The following is an 18,678-nucleotide window of genomic DNA, read 5'->3' on the forward strand; positions in this document are numbered from 1 at the left end:
ATGAAAATAATCGACTAAATTTACCAATCGAATGAAGGAAATAATCGAACTAATCATTCGATTGAATAATTTATTTCCGGTATACCGTACAATAGACACAGAAATTTATTCAAAGACAAACTCCGTTTTTCGGGAGAAATATCCATGCTTTGGGAATGTTAGGTACTTTTTTTTTCCTTTTTAAGAAAAGAGCCTTCTACCAAAATGTGATAACATCGGCCAAAAACAAGTGACATAGATTTACAAATTAAAATTAAAAACAACACAAATATAAAGCAATAACAATATGAACACCAGCAAAAAACGATACCTACATTGTATGAAAACTTAGAGTTGGTTACATTCTAGAATATTTTCAAATGTTTTGAATTTTTATTTTACTTAAACTAATAATATTATATGAAAAACAGAAGTCACGTTCTAATACGGATTTTATTTCTAGAAAGCCGGGACATGAATATAAAAAGTCGTGTGTTTATTGTATGTAACCCTAATAAAAAAGTAATTCAAAAAAATATTAAAAAAAAAAAACAAATTAATAGTGATTTTCAAACAAACAAATGGGAAAATAGAGACATGGTTTGAAAATTAAAAAATACCACCCGTAGAGCAACAAATTATAAACCTACATAAGAGGTGATTTTCACAAAAATGGCGCAATATAAATTATCCAAACATTAGGTACGTCAGTTTGTTTTTTTTTTAACTATGGCAATAATAATAATTTCAACCATGATCCTTACTTTATGTAATTTAGAATATTTACATGGGTATAATTATAGTCTGTGGTTATCATTACTTGACATAACCTAATATTTATCTGCCAAAGAAAGGATGAAAATTAAAATATTTTTGTTTCATATTTATTAAATTATATAAAAAAATATTTTAGGTCCTTAGAGTATATACTTAAGGTCACGCATGTAAAACTACAGTCAGCTGTTATTGTGTTGATGTTTCAGATCGGATGGATTTGATATAAATTTTATTATTATTAAGTACACAAATAGGCTAGCAGCAGACCTATAAACAAACGTCACTTTATTTTATCTGTGCTGACATAACTACAAAAAACAAAAGCATTTTATTTCAACTATCACGTCCGCCAGATCCCAGCGCCCATTACGTAATAACGAATTAGTTGGCGATGAAAGTAGTCAATGAAAGTAGTCGGCGTAAAGCTCGCCCATTGGTCCATTTGTAGTCGAATGAATTGAACGCACGCCTATTGGTCAATTTGTAGTCGAGTGAATTCATTAGTTTGGAAATTACTAATTCATTCGATAGTCGGCGTGAGACTCGCCCATTGGTCTATTTGTAGTCGAATGAATTTAACGCACGCCTATTGGTCTATTTGTAGTCGAGTAGATTCATTCTTCTTTTTCTTCTTCGTATTTTCATGGCCTTTTCACATCGCAACTTGGGGTGTTCTGGCCAGTGTCGAGTATTTTTGTTTTTTCTTTTTTACATATATACACATGTGTTAGTAATATAATATATATACACAAGTTAGCATGTTAGTATTTAATATAATGATAAAAAAATATTTACAGCTTTACACCATTTACAACTAGATATAGGATTTTAAATACACGTTTATTGGGCGGGGACAGGAGAGTTAGAATATGGAATGGGATATTAATATCAGAGATGTCAGATAGGAAATCAGGATAACAATCATTTATGGGGCATCCAAAAAATATATGGTTTAAATCTTCCTCATCTAGCTGACATTCGCAAATGGCAGAATCCCGGACATGGATTCTGAACAGGTGAGAACCATTGCAGCAGTGTCCAATGCGCATTCTGCATATGGAGGATGTCTCAAACTTGTTCAGAATCACTTTGGAAAACCAAGGCTTTTCTGTTACATTTAGTTTCAGTTGGAAAAGATGTTTACCCTTGGCTTGGGAGGAGGCTACCCAATATTCTGAGTGAATTCATTCGACTACCATACTGCATTCGGGCTTTCAGTCGACTACATTTACCCATCGAGTGTAGTCGACTACTTTCATCGGTAAATATAATCTCTGTGCTCTGTGTCAAACGTCAAACCTGTGGTCAAACATATAATCTGTGGGTCAAACTACCTCGAGCTGTCAAGTCGGCGTGATAACTAATATAATCATAACTTGCTAATAATAAAAATATTTATCACATATCATGGCCACTACACCAGTTATGTCTAAAAAGCAACAAAATAAAACGCTTTCAGCCAAGAAAAAACCCTTAAAAACCATACGTAATATTTTATCGTCACATAATGCTTCTTTTTGGTACCTAAATACTTTTTGTGAATGTTTTAATATGTAATTTATATCTCAACTAGTATTATTTAAAAAAGCTGGTGTTTAAAAATGCATTGGCCATAATAATATCAACGTTTGCCCATATCAATGCTGAATATGTATTTTAGGTTATATCAAATAATTATTTTGCAGGCCAGTTTTGGAAGACAATACTAACATATTTGAAGAGATAAAATCCTTGAAGTTTGTGAAGTCACTCTCCAAAAATAAATCTTCCAGAGATCTTTCTCCCATGGATATTGATTCTGAGGAAGACATTAAATTACGGTAATAAAAATCAATAATTTTTGTGTTCAGCAGATGTCTTTAAAGAGCTGAATTTGCATGGAAAATCCAGGCTTACCCGAAATCATCGTTTTGACTGAAATCATCACTGGAAATCGAACCAGAAGCCTTTTCAATCTCATTTATTTACATTACATTACATATTTTATTGCTACAAAATATTCCCAATCAGTGAAAGTGCTGGTATGAGCGGATATAATATGTATTATGACAAATGTTTAATTATTTGACGCTCTTGTATTTCTTGAGTGTATATTCTAGTTCGAATGAAATGTAATATTCATCTTTATTTTATTATTTCTCTTCTCAAATATAATCTTTACCTTTTCTGTGTAAATTAATTCATACAAAAGTACCTTTTTTCTTTTGTATGAACACATCACTGGACACAACCTATGTCGAAACTTCCATTTACACTATCTTATTTATGTATCTAGTTATATTAATAACTAAAATAATATTTTTCTAAATAATAAAACAATTAAATAATAATAGTATGTAGGAAAAGAACTGTTTTCAAAGATTTCTTTGAAAACAATTTTTTCAGTTAAAATAATACAAGTGCAATATTAGGATACAAACAAAATAAATAGCGAGAACCAATGGCATGCAACAATATTTCTATTTTCACTTGACCACTGCTTTGGTAAAAAAGGTAAAAAGGGTAAATAGCACGAGTTATATTAAGAGATGCAAGGCGGTAAAATTACCGCGGTATTTTACGGGAATTTTACCAGATTTTGGTAAAATATGGTATTTTTCGGTAAGAAACGAATTTGACGTACTAATTTTAATTTTTCAAAGATATTACAAATACGAGTAGCTTTGTTTTAAGACACTTTACATGACTGCAAAAACCAGGTTTAGATCCATCTGGTAGTTGTCGAGATTTATTAGAAGTATGGGACGTTCAAGGTCATTCGGTATGTACTGATTTCACTTTTTATTATAAAAAGGGTTATTATGTTTTGAAACTTAACAGGATCGGTGGACATAAGGTCCTTAGTAAAACCTTGAGTTTGTGACCTTGAACGACCACCGCTCATGCCACGATTTTGAATAAATGGTGCTTAAAATCAGTTTTTTGTGTATAATTACGACCCTGACGGTTTTATAGAAAAAAAATATACGAAAGTCTGAGAAAATAAAATTTACTTAAAAATAGTACTATTTTTTCTTCGTAGGATCAATACTTTCCAAGATAAACGTTTGAACATCAAATACATTTTATCAAAATAGCGGAAAGCGCTATTAGCACTAACTTTTTAATAATTATTTGATAGTTGACCTACCAAAAGTCATCATACTTATACTTATTTTTGCACCATAACAGGCCAGGAGGCCCAATTACAGTGGTGAATTACATCACAGAACACCCAGGCTTGAGAAAAATCACATTTTTAATTTTTGTATTCTCACCGGGAATCGAACCCGGAACCTTCTGTGCGTGAGTCAAGCGTCTTGACCACTACACCACGGAGGCCACCAATCAATCAATCATCATCATCATCATCATTCCATGTCCGCTATCTAGTTGGAGCATATGGTGTTTACAAAGATCCTCCAGGCATCTCGGTCGGATGCCAGCTCCTGTGCATCCTCACAAGTCAGGTTCGCACCTCCTAGTTGTGACATGAGCTACCAACTAAATTAGCAGCGGAGGTCTAAGACGCTGAGAACTTGATGCCTCGTTAAGCAGGCTAACCTGAAGTAGCATTATGTAATAGTAAATTATTTTTATATTACAATGTACACTGTTTAAAGTATTTGTAATACCTACCGCCTGTATATTTGTAAATTTCAATACTTTTATCAGAATGGATGTAAAATTGCGTAATTTTACCAAAAGGCGCAGTAAAATACCCGTAGTTAAAATTAAACAATAATTTTCGTAAATGACGGTAATTTTACCGTGGAACATTGAGACTTTTTATTTGTTTTTTTTTTTACTCAGTTTATCTTACCTGGACGCACAGATTTAGCTTTATTCGTAAAAATATGTTAGATAATTTTGTAAAAACTGTTTACTGATATTAAGATGGCGTCATTTTTTATAAATCGCAAACACTTTTTTTTTATTTCAGTTTTATCTACTTTTTTTAAAAGGTTGTTAGCTTTTTTACAAGAATACGAGGGGGACCCAAAAAAACTGGAATTTTGTCATAAGTTCTTTATTTTTTAATATTTTTACACCAAATTTTGATCACCTTCCAAGTATTCTTTTTTTACCACAACGCACTTCTGCAAACGATCCTTCCATTGTTCAAAACATTTTTTAAATTCACTTATCGGGATGTTCTTTAGCCATTTTAGCGATTTTTGTTTTACCTCCTCCACAGTGGCAAATCACTTTCCTCTCATGTCCCTTTTGAGTCTGGTGAGCAAAAAGAAATTGCAGGGGGCTAGATTAGGTGAGTAGGGGGGGTGAACAACTGGCGTCATGCCGTTTTTAGTCAAAAACAGCTTTTCGGAGAGAGCGGTGTGGGCCGGCGCGTTGTCATAATGGAAGAACCAGTCGCTTGTGCGCCAAAGATCTGACCTTTTCTTTTGGATACTTTCCCTCAATCTTTTCAAAACCTCTGAATTAAACTCAATGATATCCAGGCATCTCACATAGTTGATTAATGGTTTGGCGACGGTCTTTACGAACAAGAGCATTGATTTTGTCGATGTTTTTGTCAGTTCTTGACGTTGAGGGGCGTCCTGAACAGGGTTAGTCTTCAATTGACATTTCTCCATTTTCAAAATGTGAAAAAAAGAATGTCAATTGAAGACTATAGTTATATTATAATCTACCCACTAATTTAATAATAAGTAAAAAATAAGAAATACTTATGGATACTTTATTGGTTGTATTCCCTGTAAATGCCTAACTATTTTTTTTTTCTTAATCTTTTGAGATCCAAGTATGTTTTAGTTTAATTGATCGAAGCAAATGAACAATATTCAGTGTTAATAATTGTAATTGTTATAAATTCCTACTTAGTATAACCTTTCCTTTACCTTTCAGGAAAAACATAATTTTTGGAGTAAACGAAACTGCAAGGTGTTTAAAGAATAACAGTTGTTCAGCATTGATATTTGATGCAGAAGTTCCTCGAATCCTGGTCCAACATTTAATCTATATGGCAACATCTAATCACATTCCTGTAACTGGAGTTCGTGGTCTGACTAACGTTATCAAAATCAACTTTGGATTTAAAAGTAGTACAATGTGTTTGAAAAACGAAGCACTTAGTAGATTTACTGAAGTTATAAATATAATAAGAAATAACAGTTCACAAGAAATTATTCCCTTTAAGTTAGAAATTCCAATAGAAACAAAGAAAAATATGGAAAATGATGAAGCTTCGAATTTAAATATATGTCGGGGTACTTCTGTAATATATTTGTATAGAAATAGTAAAAAAGAAAGGGCATTTGTACCACAAATATTATCTAAAGGTACAGAAAGTCCAGAAGCACAAATAAATAAACAGTTAAATTTTATAAAAATAGATCAGCTATCTAAAGTTAATATTAAAGATAAACAAAATTTAATTAACAAACCCTTCAAACCTCTCATTATCAATAAAGTACAGAACAATACTAACAGGTTGAAAAATAAAAATATGAAATAAATGTTTTTGAATATTTTTTTATTGTTTAATTTAAGATACATTAGACAGTCAACATTAACAGATAATCACCATACACTGAAAAAACAAAAACGAAATGTATTCTGTATAACTTTTTGCAGAATAAATAAATTTGAATAACTTTACATTATATTGTTGGTTATACTAAAAATTTTATCACACATTTATTGAATTAAAATAATTTTATTACGGCCAAAAAAATTAAAACCAATAACACAATTAATGACTCTTAAAAAATAAAATGAGACAAAGACAAAATTCAAAAAACGATTTTCAAAAAATTAGATGGGGAGTCAAGAATGCCTAGAAACAATATTAAGTGTTATTTAAGTATTCAAGCATTTTTTTCGGAAATTTTATAATTTTTTATTTGAATGGTACATTTGAAAAAAGGGCAGAACTACCCTGATCATGGAATGCTCAATTTTAAAATCAACCCCAGTATTATTTATAAAGCATAATTATATGTGTACAGTATATTTATGGATATCATTGTTAAAAATCCACACTCCGTATAGCCAAACATCACATGCTACTTTTTGCAATGGAGAACATAATAATTTACTGATGTGAACCATAAATATGAAGTTTTAGTGCCCACTATCTGATCAGGATCAAATATTTTCATAGAACTAAAATATTTTGCTACTTGCACATGCAGAAAATATATGGCAGCAGTATCTTTCACGTCCGCTGACGTTACAATAACAGAAAGATCCTAAAAAAAAATTTTAGTACTTCAAAACATTAGTTTTACATTTTGCTCACTGTTCAATGAACTACAGTAGAACCTCGCTAATTCAAACACTCGCTTATTCGGTGATCACAGTAATCCAGACAGATGGGGTGGGGGGGAGGTGTTCCCGGGGGATGCGGGAGGTATTTCACCCGCATCAATATGGATGTGAATGTAAGTAATTGAAGGATATGTATAAGATTTTAAAGGATGTAAAGAAATAATTTTCTACTAACTGAGATATATATTTCGGCACAATGTGCCCTGTTATTAAAGTAAATTTGTTTCCATAAATAAAAGGAGTATTTTAATATTCTTATTAAAAATAATCAATAGATATTTATATCTTATCAATACTTTTTGCATGGCAACTTCTTATTACAGTATCGTGTTTAATTTTTACAAAAATCAAACGAGATTTTTTGTAATGATACAATATAACATTTTGTACACAACACCACACTTTGAGGGAATGTGATAAAATACAAATAAAAATTTAGTACACAGTACCAAAAGAACTTTTGTATATAATACATTTCATTAGACAGTCATGATACATCTCATTGGATACAACTTCTGTCAGCTTCAATGTGAAGTTGACTTTTAGCACGGAGCTTACCAAGCATCTCTAATAAATACTCTAGATAATATTCTAGGGCAAAGAGCACTTCAATGCACCGATCAATTAGATTTAAGACAAGATTCTATAGTACATAAATGCTCGACAAGCTATGTCTAATATGCCTCAATAAAAAGACAATTTACTATTCTAAATAAAGTTATCAATGCGAGATTTTTTTAAATATTATATAAAAGAATCTAGGTTTTTTGTGTTGTTTAATGCACTATTGTAAAATCATGCAAAATAAAAATGCTCAAGACCAACACTTTTATAGAGCTTTGTGATTTGGGCATAAAATTATCAAAGTATAAAAAAATGTGAGTTTCTTAATTTAAACCATTAACAATAAAAAACAAAAAACATGATTAAACATATGGTTTTTTTTATTCTTTACATTATGAAAATTATTTGTTTTTTATTTGTTAAGCCCATTTAAAACTATAATTTAAACAAGAAAAAAAGCATTATAATAAAAATTCAGCTTACATTAAAAAAGATTCTGGTTTACTTTTATACCCTGCAAGGGGTTAACTAACCTTGGAGACTGAATACAATTATACAATGGTAGACTTCCCCTAAAACGGGCATTGTCAGTAGGAATATTAAAGAATGTAAATTTAAGTACATAAATCTTTTTAACGCTCGTTTTTTTAATAAAAATAGTAAGGATTACTGGAAATAATCATTGGATCACATTATTTATAGCAAACAATATTTATAAGAAATAAAAATATATAAGAAATTATTTTAGGGTGGAAGGCATCTCTTTACTGTTAATGTAATGATATGTATATCTATTCATGAGGAAGTTCACAGCTATGCGAAATTGGATATAAAAAATGTTTTCATGCACGCGGTAAAAATTAGAGCATTTAATTGATCAGCGAAGTTTCTGAAAAATGTATAAAAGTGAACTACAGTAGGGCCTCGCTAATCCGGACCCTCACTTATCTGGTGATCACAGTAATCCAAAAGCATGGGGCGGGGGCGTTCCCGGGGCAGACGGAAGGCATTTCACTTACATCGAGGGCCACACTTCTGTTTTTCTGTTTTCATTAAAAAAATTTAGCTTCATTTCGAATGCACAGCCTTTCATGTTTATTATTCACTATTATTAATATTCTTAAAGTTGACTAAATAAAATTAAGAAACGTATGTTTTATTGCCCTCAAAATATTTCAGACCAACGCCTTGGTAATCCACCAAGGTCCTGATTTTTGCCTGTCCGGATTGTTGAGGCCCTACTGTACTTTAAACTGAGTTACAAATTCACTCGTATAAACCAATGATAAGAGTGCTGTGATTGATTTCCGGTTTCTGGAAAGCCACTTGCCAATCGACAAAACTCTCTGACAAAAACTTGCGACATTACATGCGGGGTAATTTTAAAACTTTAAAAAATCATAGCGCTGATAATACTAATAAATAAACAAAAAAAAATTGGCTTAGTTTGACGGTCTATTAACAAGTAATAAAAAAAAACTACTGAACTTCCCCATTGCATAAATAAGTTTGCAAATTAATAAAAGAAATAATAGGTGAAATAATTCAAATAGATGAATCTCACCCGCATAAATAAAGGTTTCAGCTCTTTAACTTCACAAACATCAACAGACGAAATAATTGAAGGAATATAGATGTTCAAATATGGGCAGAATAGTGAATGTTACAGTGTGTAAAGTGGCCACTTAAACCAGCCATTGACAGGTCATAAGCCCTGTAGATGCCTAGACTTCTATATTACCTTCTCTTAAATGTTCTTCATCTCTGTTGTAATATCTTAATAAAAGAACATTAAAACATATTTAGCAGAGGCAATAATAAATCCAAAAGCGTAAATAGAATAAGAAAAGTACATTATTGTTTAATTTTTCTTTCTTTATAAACAATTTTTTTGTTTTGTTTTTCTGTATATTTTTATCTAATACTTTTTAGTATATTTAAATACATAACAGACCACAAATTAAATAATTGTGATTATATTAGTATTTGCAGATATATCCATATTAATCGCACACAAGTGAAGTAAGATATTCACCGTATGAAGTAAATGAAATCAATACATCTTAAATACTGCGGCTAAAGCCGTACACTGAAGTTCCAAAGAACATTATTATGAAATCTCTGTAAATATTATTAAACGAACTAATACAAGTCACTACAATTTTTATAAACATGCGGCAAATCGTTAAATAAAATATATTTACAGAAATAGACTTCAGTCAGCAGTCAACAAATATGCAATTTATGTATAAACGAACTGCAAATTTAATTTTTTCATTATATTTACTAATCTTTTTTATACTCTTTTTTTTTTTAAACTGGCCCTTTAAAAGCAAATATACAAATTACTTTTGATTTATAATAGCGGCACATATATTTTGCGGGTTGATCTCATCGGGATACAGAGCCATCGCTTTTTGGACTTGGTCTTCAGGAAAGAGGCTGGACAGGTGGTAGTGGATATGGGTCCTAGCATCGTGGTGGCTCTGGGCCCACTGCCACGGGGGGCATGCTGCGGGGGCCGAGGCGTTACGTCCCACCACCTGATGCTGGGGGGGCGGAGCGGGAGTCGGCGAGCCCCACGCCCCCGTCGGGTGCATCATGCGATACAGCCGGGGATCGTATGCCGGATTCAGCGTGAGCTGGCGGTGCAGCTTTCTGTGCATATTGCAGCCGTCAGCGGGATCCTGGCCCTCGGTGTAGGAGCCCCAAGCCCCCCCAACTCCACCGCTAGTCCTTACCCCGGGTGAGTACCCCGCTCCGCGGTTTCCCGAAGAAGATCCAACTCCGATGTTAATATCCTTTAATCCCGATATATTTTCTATGCTTCGACTCTTGGGAGGTACTTCCGAATTTCTAATTGTGGTGTGGTATTCTGATGAGACAGCTTGGTGATACTCTCGCTGAGCTCGGTTGAAGTTGGAAACCACCGATGCGTGAGTAAGAGGATCGAGAGGGGAGAGTGGTAGGGTGTGTGCTGGTGCAGCCGATCGAGTGCGGCTGAGGGCAACCTTCCCCCGGGGCACCGCCCCTTGACCTTCGTAGGACAAGGGCAGGCTATTTGTTTTCAGGTCATTCCTAGGACTGGATTCTCTGAGGTTTCCTTTTGTTGGAATGTGTTTCTGTGCATGCTCTGAAAGGCACTCGGTGACAGATTTGTGGGGCATGTTTCCACGTTCAGGATGGTTATATTTACATTTATTTCCGTAAGTGCATTTTCTTCCATATGGGCATGTTGAGAGTGTTTCGTTACGTTTAGCCATACGTAAAAATGTATCTAATTTGGGTCCAGATCTGCCCATGGGATCGTCGGGAGGCATGAACCGATCGTTAACAAACGAGTACATCAGTATTCTTTCTTCTACTACTTTCCTATAATCTGTATTTTCTTGAGATAGGTCTCTGTAATTATCATTGGAAACCACGATTCCATCCACTTGAAATGCCAGTTTTAAAATGTATCGGTCGTCGTAACATACCATTCTCTTCCCTCCAACATGGCGACTCGGTGTGAATACTAAAAGTCTATCCCGTTCTAGTTCATCCAAGATGTCTTTGTCTGTGATAGGATTGTCAGGTCTACGAAGAAAAATAATTCATTATTAATTAATAAAAATAATAATACAATCAATCCTTCTTTGAAATTATTATTTATATGGCGAGAAACTTATCCAGTTTTTGGATCTTAAATTTAACATCTATGTTTTACTTAAATAAGCAAATCGAATGTTATTTACATTATATACAAAATACAAGCTTTTGAAAAAGATATTTTTCCAATTGCTACCAATTGGAAAAATATCTTTTTCCAATTGGTAGCAATTCATTAATCTCTTGATACGTATTATTAAAATAGGATAATAATATGTTAGATGTAAGGATATTGAACACAATATTTGAAAGATTAAGATACTCGGTATTAGGATTGAGCCAGTATTATGTATAGTCGGGGTCTACGTTCAAGACGCACGGAAGGAAAGCGATAGTGGGTTGGGACTCTGCCCGATTGAGTTTAGAAAAAAATAGCTGGTCAATATTGGATATATTCTATTCTTGAATGAGGCACCAATTTTCATCAAAACTCAACCGGGCAGCATCACAACACATTACCGCATTCCTTCCTTGCACGTGGACTCCGACTATACATACATTATCACATAACACAAAAAAATACGTAGAGATTTTTTAAATAATAAAGTTCCAGCAATGTGATTCAAAATGTAAAAGACAAGAACAAAAAAAAACATAATACCTGCTAGCTTCTTTTCTCCATTTAGGTACAAAAACAGTTATTTCTTTATGTCCACGTGCTTTGAACCAGTCAACACATATCTTGATGCCTCGACATGAGAAAACTTCCTTATTTCCATGGCTAAAAATTAAATGTATATATTGAGATATGTTCAAAATAGAAAAAATGAATGAAACTTATCTTTAAATTCTTATTAGTAGGTCAGTTCATTGATAGTATTTTGTGTTATTTAATTATTTCTCATCTATATGCGCCTACTTATCGTTAAATTTATTACTGATTTATTAATCTAGCCTTGTTAAAAACCAATTATTAGCATTAACATTTGAGTAAGTATGGCGGCCGTACCGTGAACATCTCAAATAATTTATGCAAAAATGAGTATGGACATACATTGTACGGCGTCACTTGTCAAAAATCTTCCCTTGAAATTATTCATAAAAAAGACATGGCAATGCCATCTGTGGTTATACAAGTTGAGCATTTGTTTAAATAAGTAAAAAATAATATGGGAAATAACTTAAATGCCTATTAGAGATAAAAATTAAACAATTTACCTAAGAATTTTTTTCAAATAATTGCCAGATTTGAGTCATTTAACGCTCATATTATACTTAATGCTCATATAATAAAGATCAGAAAACTGAATAACTACAAATCTGAAGGATAAATCTTGGGGCTAATTTTGCAAATTTTTAGGGTTTAATTTTCTGTTTTAAAATTAGTCTGTGGGAATGCACAATAAATATCCATTACACAATATACAATGATGTTTGTATGAGCCCGAGATTCTTAATCAGAAATTAAATGGATTCCTATGAGAATATGGATTGGATCAAAATTGTTCTAAAATTTAGCATTTGTATACAAGACTTCAACCAATTACTATTTTATAAATCAACATTCTGAAACATAAAAAGCATTTTACCTCATGGCAACATTACTTCCATCTACAACAATGGGCCTCAAGTGAGAAGCAGAGTGGGCAGTGGTATCATTACAGCAGCTAGTTGAAGGGTCGGGTACTCGACAAATTTGAGCACCGAGTTTAATCAGCTCGGCCAGTAATTCATTGTTACCAGGGTTCGGTCCAAGTTTCTGCAATGCGGACTGTACCAACTTTTCTGTATAGCCGAGCTTCACAGCAAACTCTACGCGAGCTGCGTACCCCGGCGGCTTTTTGGCGTCTTGTTCTGTGCTCACATATTCGGCAAACTCGGCTCCGAGGGTGTCACTCACGGTGCGGGATACGTCGTGGTGAGCTGCGGCTGAGGACGAGCGAGACACGGGGAGGTGGGTGGAGCTGCTCGGAGTGCGGGCCACGTCTCCGTGCCACGTAGATGCCTCATCTGTCTCGAAATCCGAGTCGTAGCTGGAGTCTTCATTGGTCTCCACAACTGTATCGGCACTCGATGTCTCACTGCTACATTTACTCGATGAGTCCACATAACTCTGCGAAAAAAAAGGAACCAATAAGATTTATGTTGGGTGAGGATATAACATGTTTGATATTTCAAAGCAATTCCTTAAATGTAGAGCATATACATATAACTTTAAAAACAATTAATTTGTTAAGTTTTCCAACACTAATTTGTAAAGTTTTTTATTCATATATTATTTTTTTGCATAGGTTTTAGTTCAAATGACGTGTTTATCACAGAAATATAAATTTTCAACATATTGGAAAAATTGGGATGCAAAAATTTATAGTAATATAAAAACCATGATTTTTTTTTTTAATAACACAATTTAAGCGCAGTATGAATGAAATATTTTTAAAGGAACTGAATTAGAGTAAAATGGATTGAAGTTGGTCATATAAACTTACATTTATAATCTATATCTATCTATATTTATAAAAATGAATCGCTCTGTTGTGTCTCGCAAAAACTTGAAAATGGCTTGATAAATTTACGTGCGGTTTTTTGCAAAATTTTCTAATTTATGTGCTTAAGGTTTAAAAATAATAACACCTTCAATATATTGAGTATAAAAAAAGTTAGAAGCATATATGTGTTTTCATCGATTTTCCAGGGTTGCATTCGACTGGAATGCGTATTACAAAAAATTTTGAGAATGTTGTTTTTTTATAAATTGAAAAAGTTTGTATTTTAACATTTACAAACATCAATTATTTTTAATGGATACTGAATTGATTAATTTCCTAACAATTTCTTAATTTCTACATGATAACATATTTTTAATGGATTTTTTAGTAATGTTTAAAAAAAATTAACGAGACATTTTTGAAAAACGGATTCTTACACATAATGCACCACTGCCGGTAAGTAGCGTAGAGTTTGACATTTACAAAAATAATTCTTTATTTGAAAAATTATTATTTCATGTTTTGGAATTCAACCACAAACAAGTAACAAGGTAATTAAATCCAATATTTGAATAATAAAAATGTTTAGTTTTAGAATTAAATCATAAACAAGTACTTAGGTACATACATATCAATGAAAAGTATTTTTCCTTTTATCCGGAAAGTTTTTGCACGCTTCCACGATACAATCATTTATCTTTTATTATTATTTATTTATTGACGGACTTATACGGTCCATTCCAACAATGGTTAACACATTTTCTTATACTAAATACAGGTACAAATTTAAAGTATATATATCTGTAGAGGGATAACAAAACATTTTACCAATCCAATGCATGTTGCCTATTATAGCTGTTTCATTTTTTACAATATGTTCTAAATGAGAGAAAGGGAGACAAAATAAATCTGTGGGTACGGTTCTAATTTTTTGTTTTGTAGTCGATTTTAAAATTTTATGATGCTCATTTTTTACGTACGCGGGCAGTATTGCTTCGAACTGTCAAACGCTCTGTCGGTATTTTGATGATTGTTTAGTGTATTTAGTGCTAATTACATCAAAATTCATTATGCCGACTTGTGCCATGAAAGGATGTTCAAATAGAACTAGAAAAGGGAGAAAACGCTTCAGTTATCACAGGTATATATCAAATATTATAAATTTTCACATTAATACGTTTTTTGGTAGTTTTCAACATAAATGCACCACTATTTTTGTACTATCATTTGAGCAATTATTATAGCATTTGTTTCGTATACGTACTTAAATAAACACCCGAACAAAACGGTTCTTACAGCCCGTGTTAGTGATATGTAATATTAAATTATCGACTTTTTATTAAAACTATTGTGTCATAATAAATTATATACCCTCAGACCGGCACTTTTGCTAATTGGAAATATGTAGTGTAATGAAATATGTAAAGTTAAAACGATATATTTTGTCATTTTCGTAATTTATTTAGATTTCTAATTAAATGTCAAGCTCACATCAAAACACGGCTGGCGATTAAAGAATGACTAAATTCGCGGTGGGCATGAGTTGAGTGTCATAATTTTAGAAGGCTCAGGGTAAAATGCTGTCTGACTTTTCTTCATCAACACGCATTCACGTATTTTCTCCATAGATTGTGGCACTAGAGTAGTGATTTTTGCACGATGAGGCCTCTTAGCCAATCACAAGTGGAGATAAAACAAAAAAACAAACCCTTATTACGAATATATAAATAGCTTAAAAAAGTTCAAAAATAAATAAGGTGTGTAATTAATTACGAAAAAAATGTTTGTTCAACCAGCTAATAGCAGACAAGCTAACGTTCGGGCAGGACAATGTTTGTCGGGTCCGCTTGTGAATAATAAATATTGACTGTAAACATAAATTTGTGTTACACAGCACGATATTGATATTACCCCTACAAAACTGCAGTTTGGTCGTTCGCGAGCTTTGGATTATTTTTCTGAACCATGCAAACGCTCCAAAACCGAAAATCTTAGGTACTTCACATTACTTTTACAATTAGATTTTCCAGCGAAAATAAATTTGAAAAATATTTGCATCAAAATGATGAGCTGAAATAATATGCTCACCTAAGGGAGCATCCAAATAAAAACACACTTAAAAGACAACTGAAGTAAAATAAACCAAGTTATAATCTGGGGAAGAAGCTCCTCAACTATGGTAACTCACAAGGCACCAATATGATCTCATAAAAATCAAAGATCTAGATATGTTTTCATCTTAAAAAATATGATATTAACCAAGAAAGATTTTATCATATGACCGAAAATCTTATTTTACAAAACTTGCCTTTACACCTCAACGGTAAGAAAATAAATTATTCAAGTACCAATTCATATAAAAACGATAAAATAGGCAAATATATTTATGAATACATTAATGTGAACATACAATTATTTTAAATATTAAAATATTTTGCAAATTCCCTTAAAATATTGCGTGCATATTAACACTGGTAATTCCCACTTGAAAGTAATTGCCTTGTCCTGACCGAATTCTAAGATGTTTTTTTATAAATGTATAAATATAAAAATTATGTATGAATCTCAATTTGTATAATTTATATTTTAATATTTATATCTGATTATTTTTTTTACATTGTCTTCTTTGGAATTTTATTATTCATTATTTATACCTTGTATTTCTGGATTGTTATTCTAGTGCATCACATGGCATTATAATTTAATTGAATTAATTTTACTTTGTATTTTTTATTGTTAATTATTATGGCTTGACACGGGCACAGCCCAAAGCGCCTTAATAAGTTCATTAATATTTGAACGAGTGTAATTTTGAATGAATAAATAAATACATCGATCTTTCCCGTCATTTAAATAAGTTGCAGATAATTAGTATGGAAGTATGGAATTGGAAAAATAATGATGAAAGTAGGTTGAATGCTGTCGAAATGCGATCCCTCAGGCGAATGTGTGGTAAAACGATGTATGATAGGTGCACAAATGTCGAGATCCGTGAAGTGTGTAAGGCTGAGACATGCATTATTGACAGAATCAAGAAAGGGGTGCTGCGTTGGTTTGGACATGTAGAGCGAATGGACAGCGAAAGAACGGCTAAAAGGATCTACGATGCAAATGTTGATGGATGCAGAAAACGAGGAAGACCGAGAAAGACATGGCACGATCAAGTCCATCAAATACTTGAAGATGGACATGTCAAAAGTAGGAATAATCGGCGTGCGTGCATGAGAAGATGTATGAATGTAGAGAAAGCGAGGTCTGTATGCCAAGATAGAGTGTTATGGCGTTCTATCCTCTCTGCCTACCCCTACGGGGAAACGGCGTGATGGTTTGTTGTTGTTGTTGTGCAGATAATTAGTTTCAATTAGTCTTTATTTTATTTAACATCCTCTTTTGTATTTACTAGACCTCATTTCTATTCAAATTAAATAAAAATATATTGTGTTAAATGCACCCAGTGAATTGTTTTCGATTTTTCAGTAATCTTGCCCCAATGTGCACCGGACATATGCGCATTTTTCGAAGTTTAAACGATTCCAGCGAAGGGGCTTTGGGGATTTTCCATACGATATTACGCTCCGATTCTGAACGACGACGCACGGAGGTGACGATTGCGAAAACATATTAAAAAAAAACGATTATTTCAACGTTTGTTTAAGTCTGATAAGTCGTAATCACAGCGCCGATAAAGATTCGTCGCATCGTACGATGCATCCGTGCGAAAGTTCAATCGCCTAGCGTTAAAACGATTTCACGTGCCGACCTTACCTGGCTGTGCCCAATGACAGACGCAGGTCCGGTTCGGCCGCTGTACTGGGTACAGTGAGTGCTGGCACTAGGCGGGCGTGTATAGGGCACCGGGCACTAGGCACTAGGCACTCGACTATATTCCGAATATCGATATGAAGGCTCCTCGAATCCGGCTCCGCTCATCCGGCGATTGCGTTCGTTAGCTCACCAGAGTTAAAGTCTACCCTGCGGGTCTACAAGAGGAATGCTATCGAGAAAATAGGGACTTTTCCCAAAAGCTGATGTTATCAGTTTCCGTCATAACGATAATTCTTATTTTACGAGGCGATTTTCGATTCGGTTTTCGAGGTAAATAAGAACATTAGTCCTCGAAAGGTCACGATGACCTATGTTATACCTACAAGCGGGGAGATCACTCGCCCGACTTTGCTAAATACGCGTATTATTGACCGCCGCTGCGTATATTATAATGATGAGGATAGCCTCGGTTAGTACCATCACGACTTGTGGCGGATATTCAGAAAACAGGTCGACCAGTGCCTCCTTGGACAGCTTTCACGGATCCGTTTAAGGATCTTGCCAAACAATTTGTCGAAGATTAGCTAATTCGGAAAACGCGAGAACACGTTATTATTGCGCCCAAGGACAATGTACCTAACGAAATCAATGCCTCGATGCAACAATTTTATTAAAATACCGTATAAAATATTGTTTTATAAAAAAATAGTTTAAGAGTCCTCTTCACTAGGGAAACCTGTTCTAAGAAAGACATACATATTTACTTAACTGTTAAAGTTAATTAATATAAATACTAATAAATAAAATAAAAAATAGTTTCGCTAACAAGATGTTTAACATTGCATATTATCAGAACTTAGAATCATAGGTATTCAGAATTAGGAGTTTTTAACGAAGTTGACATTTTAAACATGGAATTGAATTTCAGCGGTACAAACTGAATACAAACATGGGTTTCCTCAAATGGGATAGTTTTTTTTGCCTACATAATAATACCTAATATACTCTGAAAGCTCCCTGCACACTGATAGCAATAATTAACTTAAATAAATGCCACAAAGTTTTTATTTTTGGCGCCTCACGTAGGTAAATCACGTTACCTTCCAAGTGAAATATTACAACTGGAGATTTAGCATTGACACACATAAATTGGTAACCATGTTCGCGCAATTTTCAAAGCCGCCACCAGCAATTATTTAGAATTTTATTTAGTGTATCAGTTTGGCGTTGAATTCTTATA

At 33.2% G+C, this 18,678-nt stretch overlaps 2 protein-coding genes across 2 annotated transcripts in view; one reads left to right on the forward strand and one right to left on the reverse strand.

Moving 5' to 3' along the window:
- The first annotated feature begins 2,053 nt into the window (after nucleotides 1-2,053).
- LOC148285065 (uncharacterized) lies at nucleotides 2,054-6,229 on the forward strand. The gene is made up of 3 exons (XM_088230693.1): nucleotides 2,054-2,276; nucleotides 2,442-2,576; nucleotides 5,605-6,229. The coding sequence occupies exons 1-3, from the start codon at nucleotides 2,164-2,166 to the stop codon at nucleotides 6,212-6,214; spliced, it is 858 nt and encodes a 285-aa protein (XP_088086819.1). The 5' UTR covers nucleotides 2,054-2,163; the 3' UTR covers nucleotides 6,215-6,229.
- A 3,229-nt stretch (nucleotides 6,230-9,458) lies between these two features.
- Nucleotides 9,459-18,678, reverse strand: part of LOC148285066 (endoribonuclease ZC3H12A-like) — a 37,672-nt gene continuing 28,452 nt past the window's right edge. The window contains exons 2-4 of the mRNA XM_088230572.1: nucleotides 12,774-13,297; nucleotides 11,846-11,965; nucleotides 9,459-11,172 (exon numbers count right to left, since the gene is read on the reverse strand). Of these exons, the coding sequence (XP_088086698.1) occupies nucleotides 9,939-11,172; nucleotides 11,846-11,965; nucleotides 12,774-13,297 (1,878 nt within the window). The 3' untranslated portion in view covers nucleotides 9,459-9,938. The remainder of the gene's footprint in view (nucleotides 11,173-11,845; nucleotides 11,966-12,773; nucleotides 13,298-18,678) is intronic.

The sequence above is a fragment of the Micrasema longulum genome, unplaced genomic scaffold (assembly GCF_059751315.1).
Source record: "Micrasema longulum isolate JH-2025_06_02 unplaced genomic scaffold, ASM5975131v1 h1tg000066l, whole genome shotgun sequence".
Taxonomy (NCBI): domain Eukaryota; kingdom Metazoa; phylum Arthropoda; class Insecta; order Trichoptera; family Brachycentridae; genus Micrasema; species Micrasema longulum.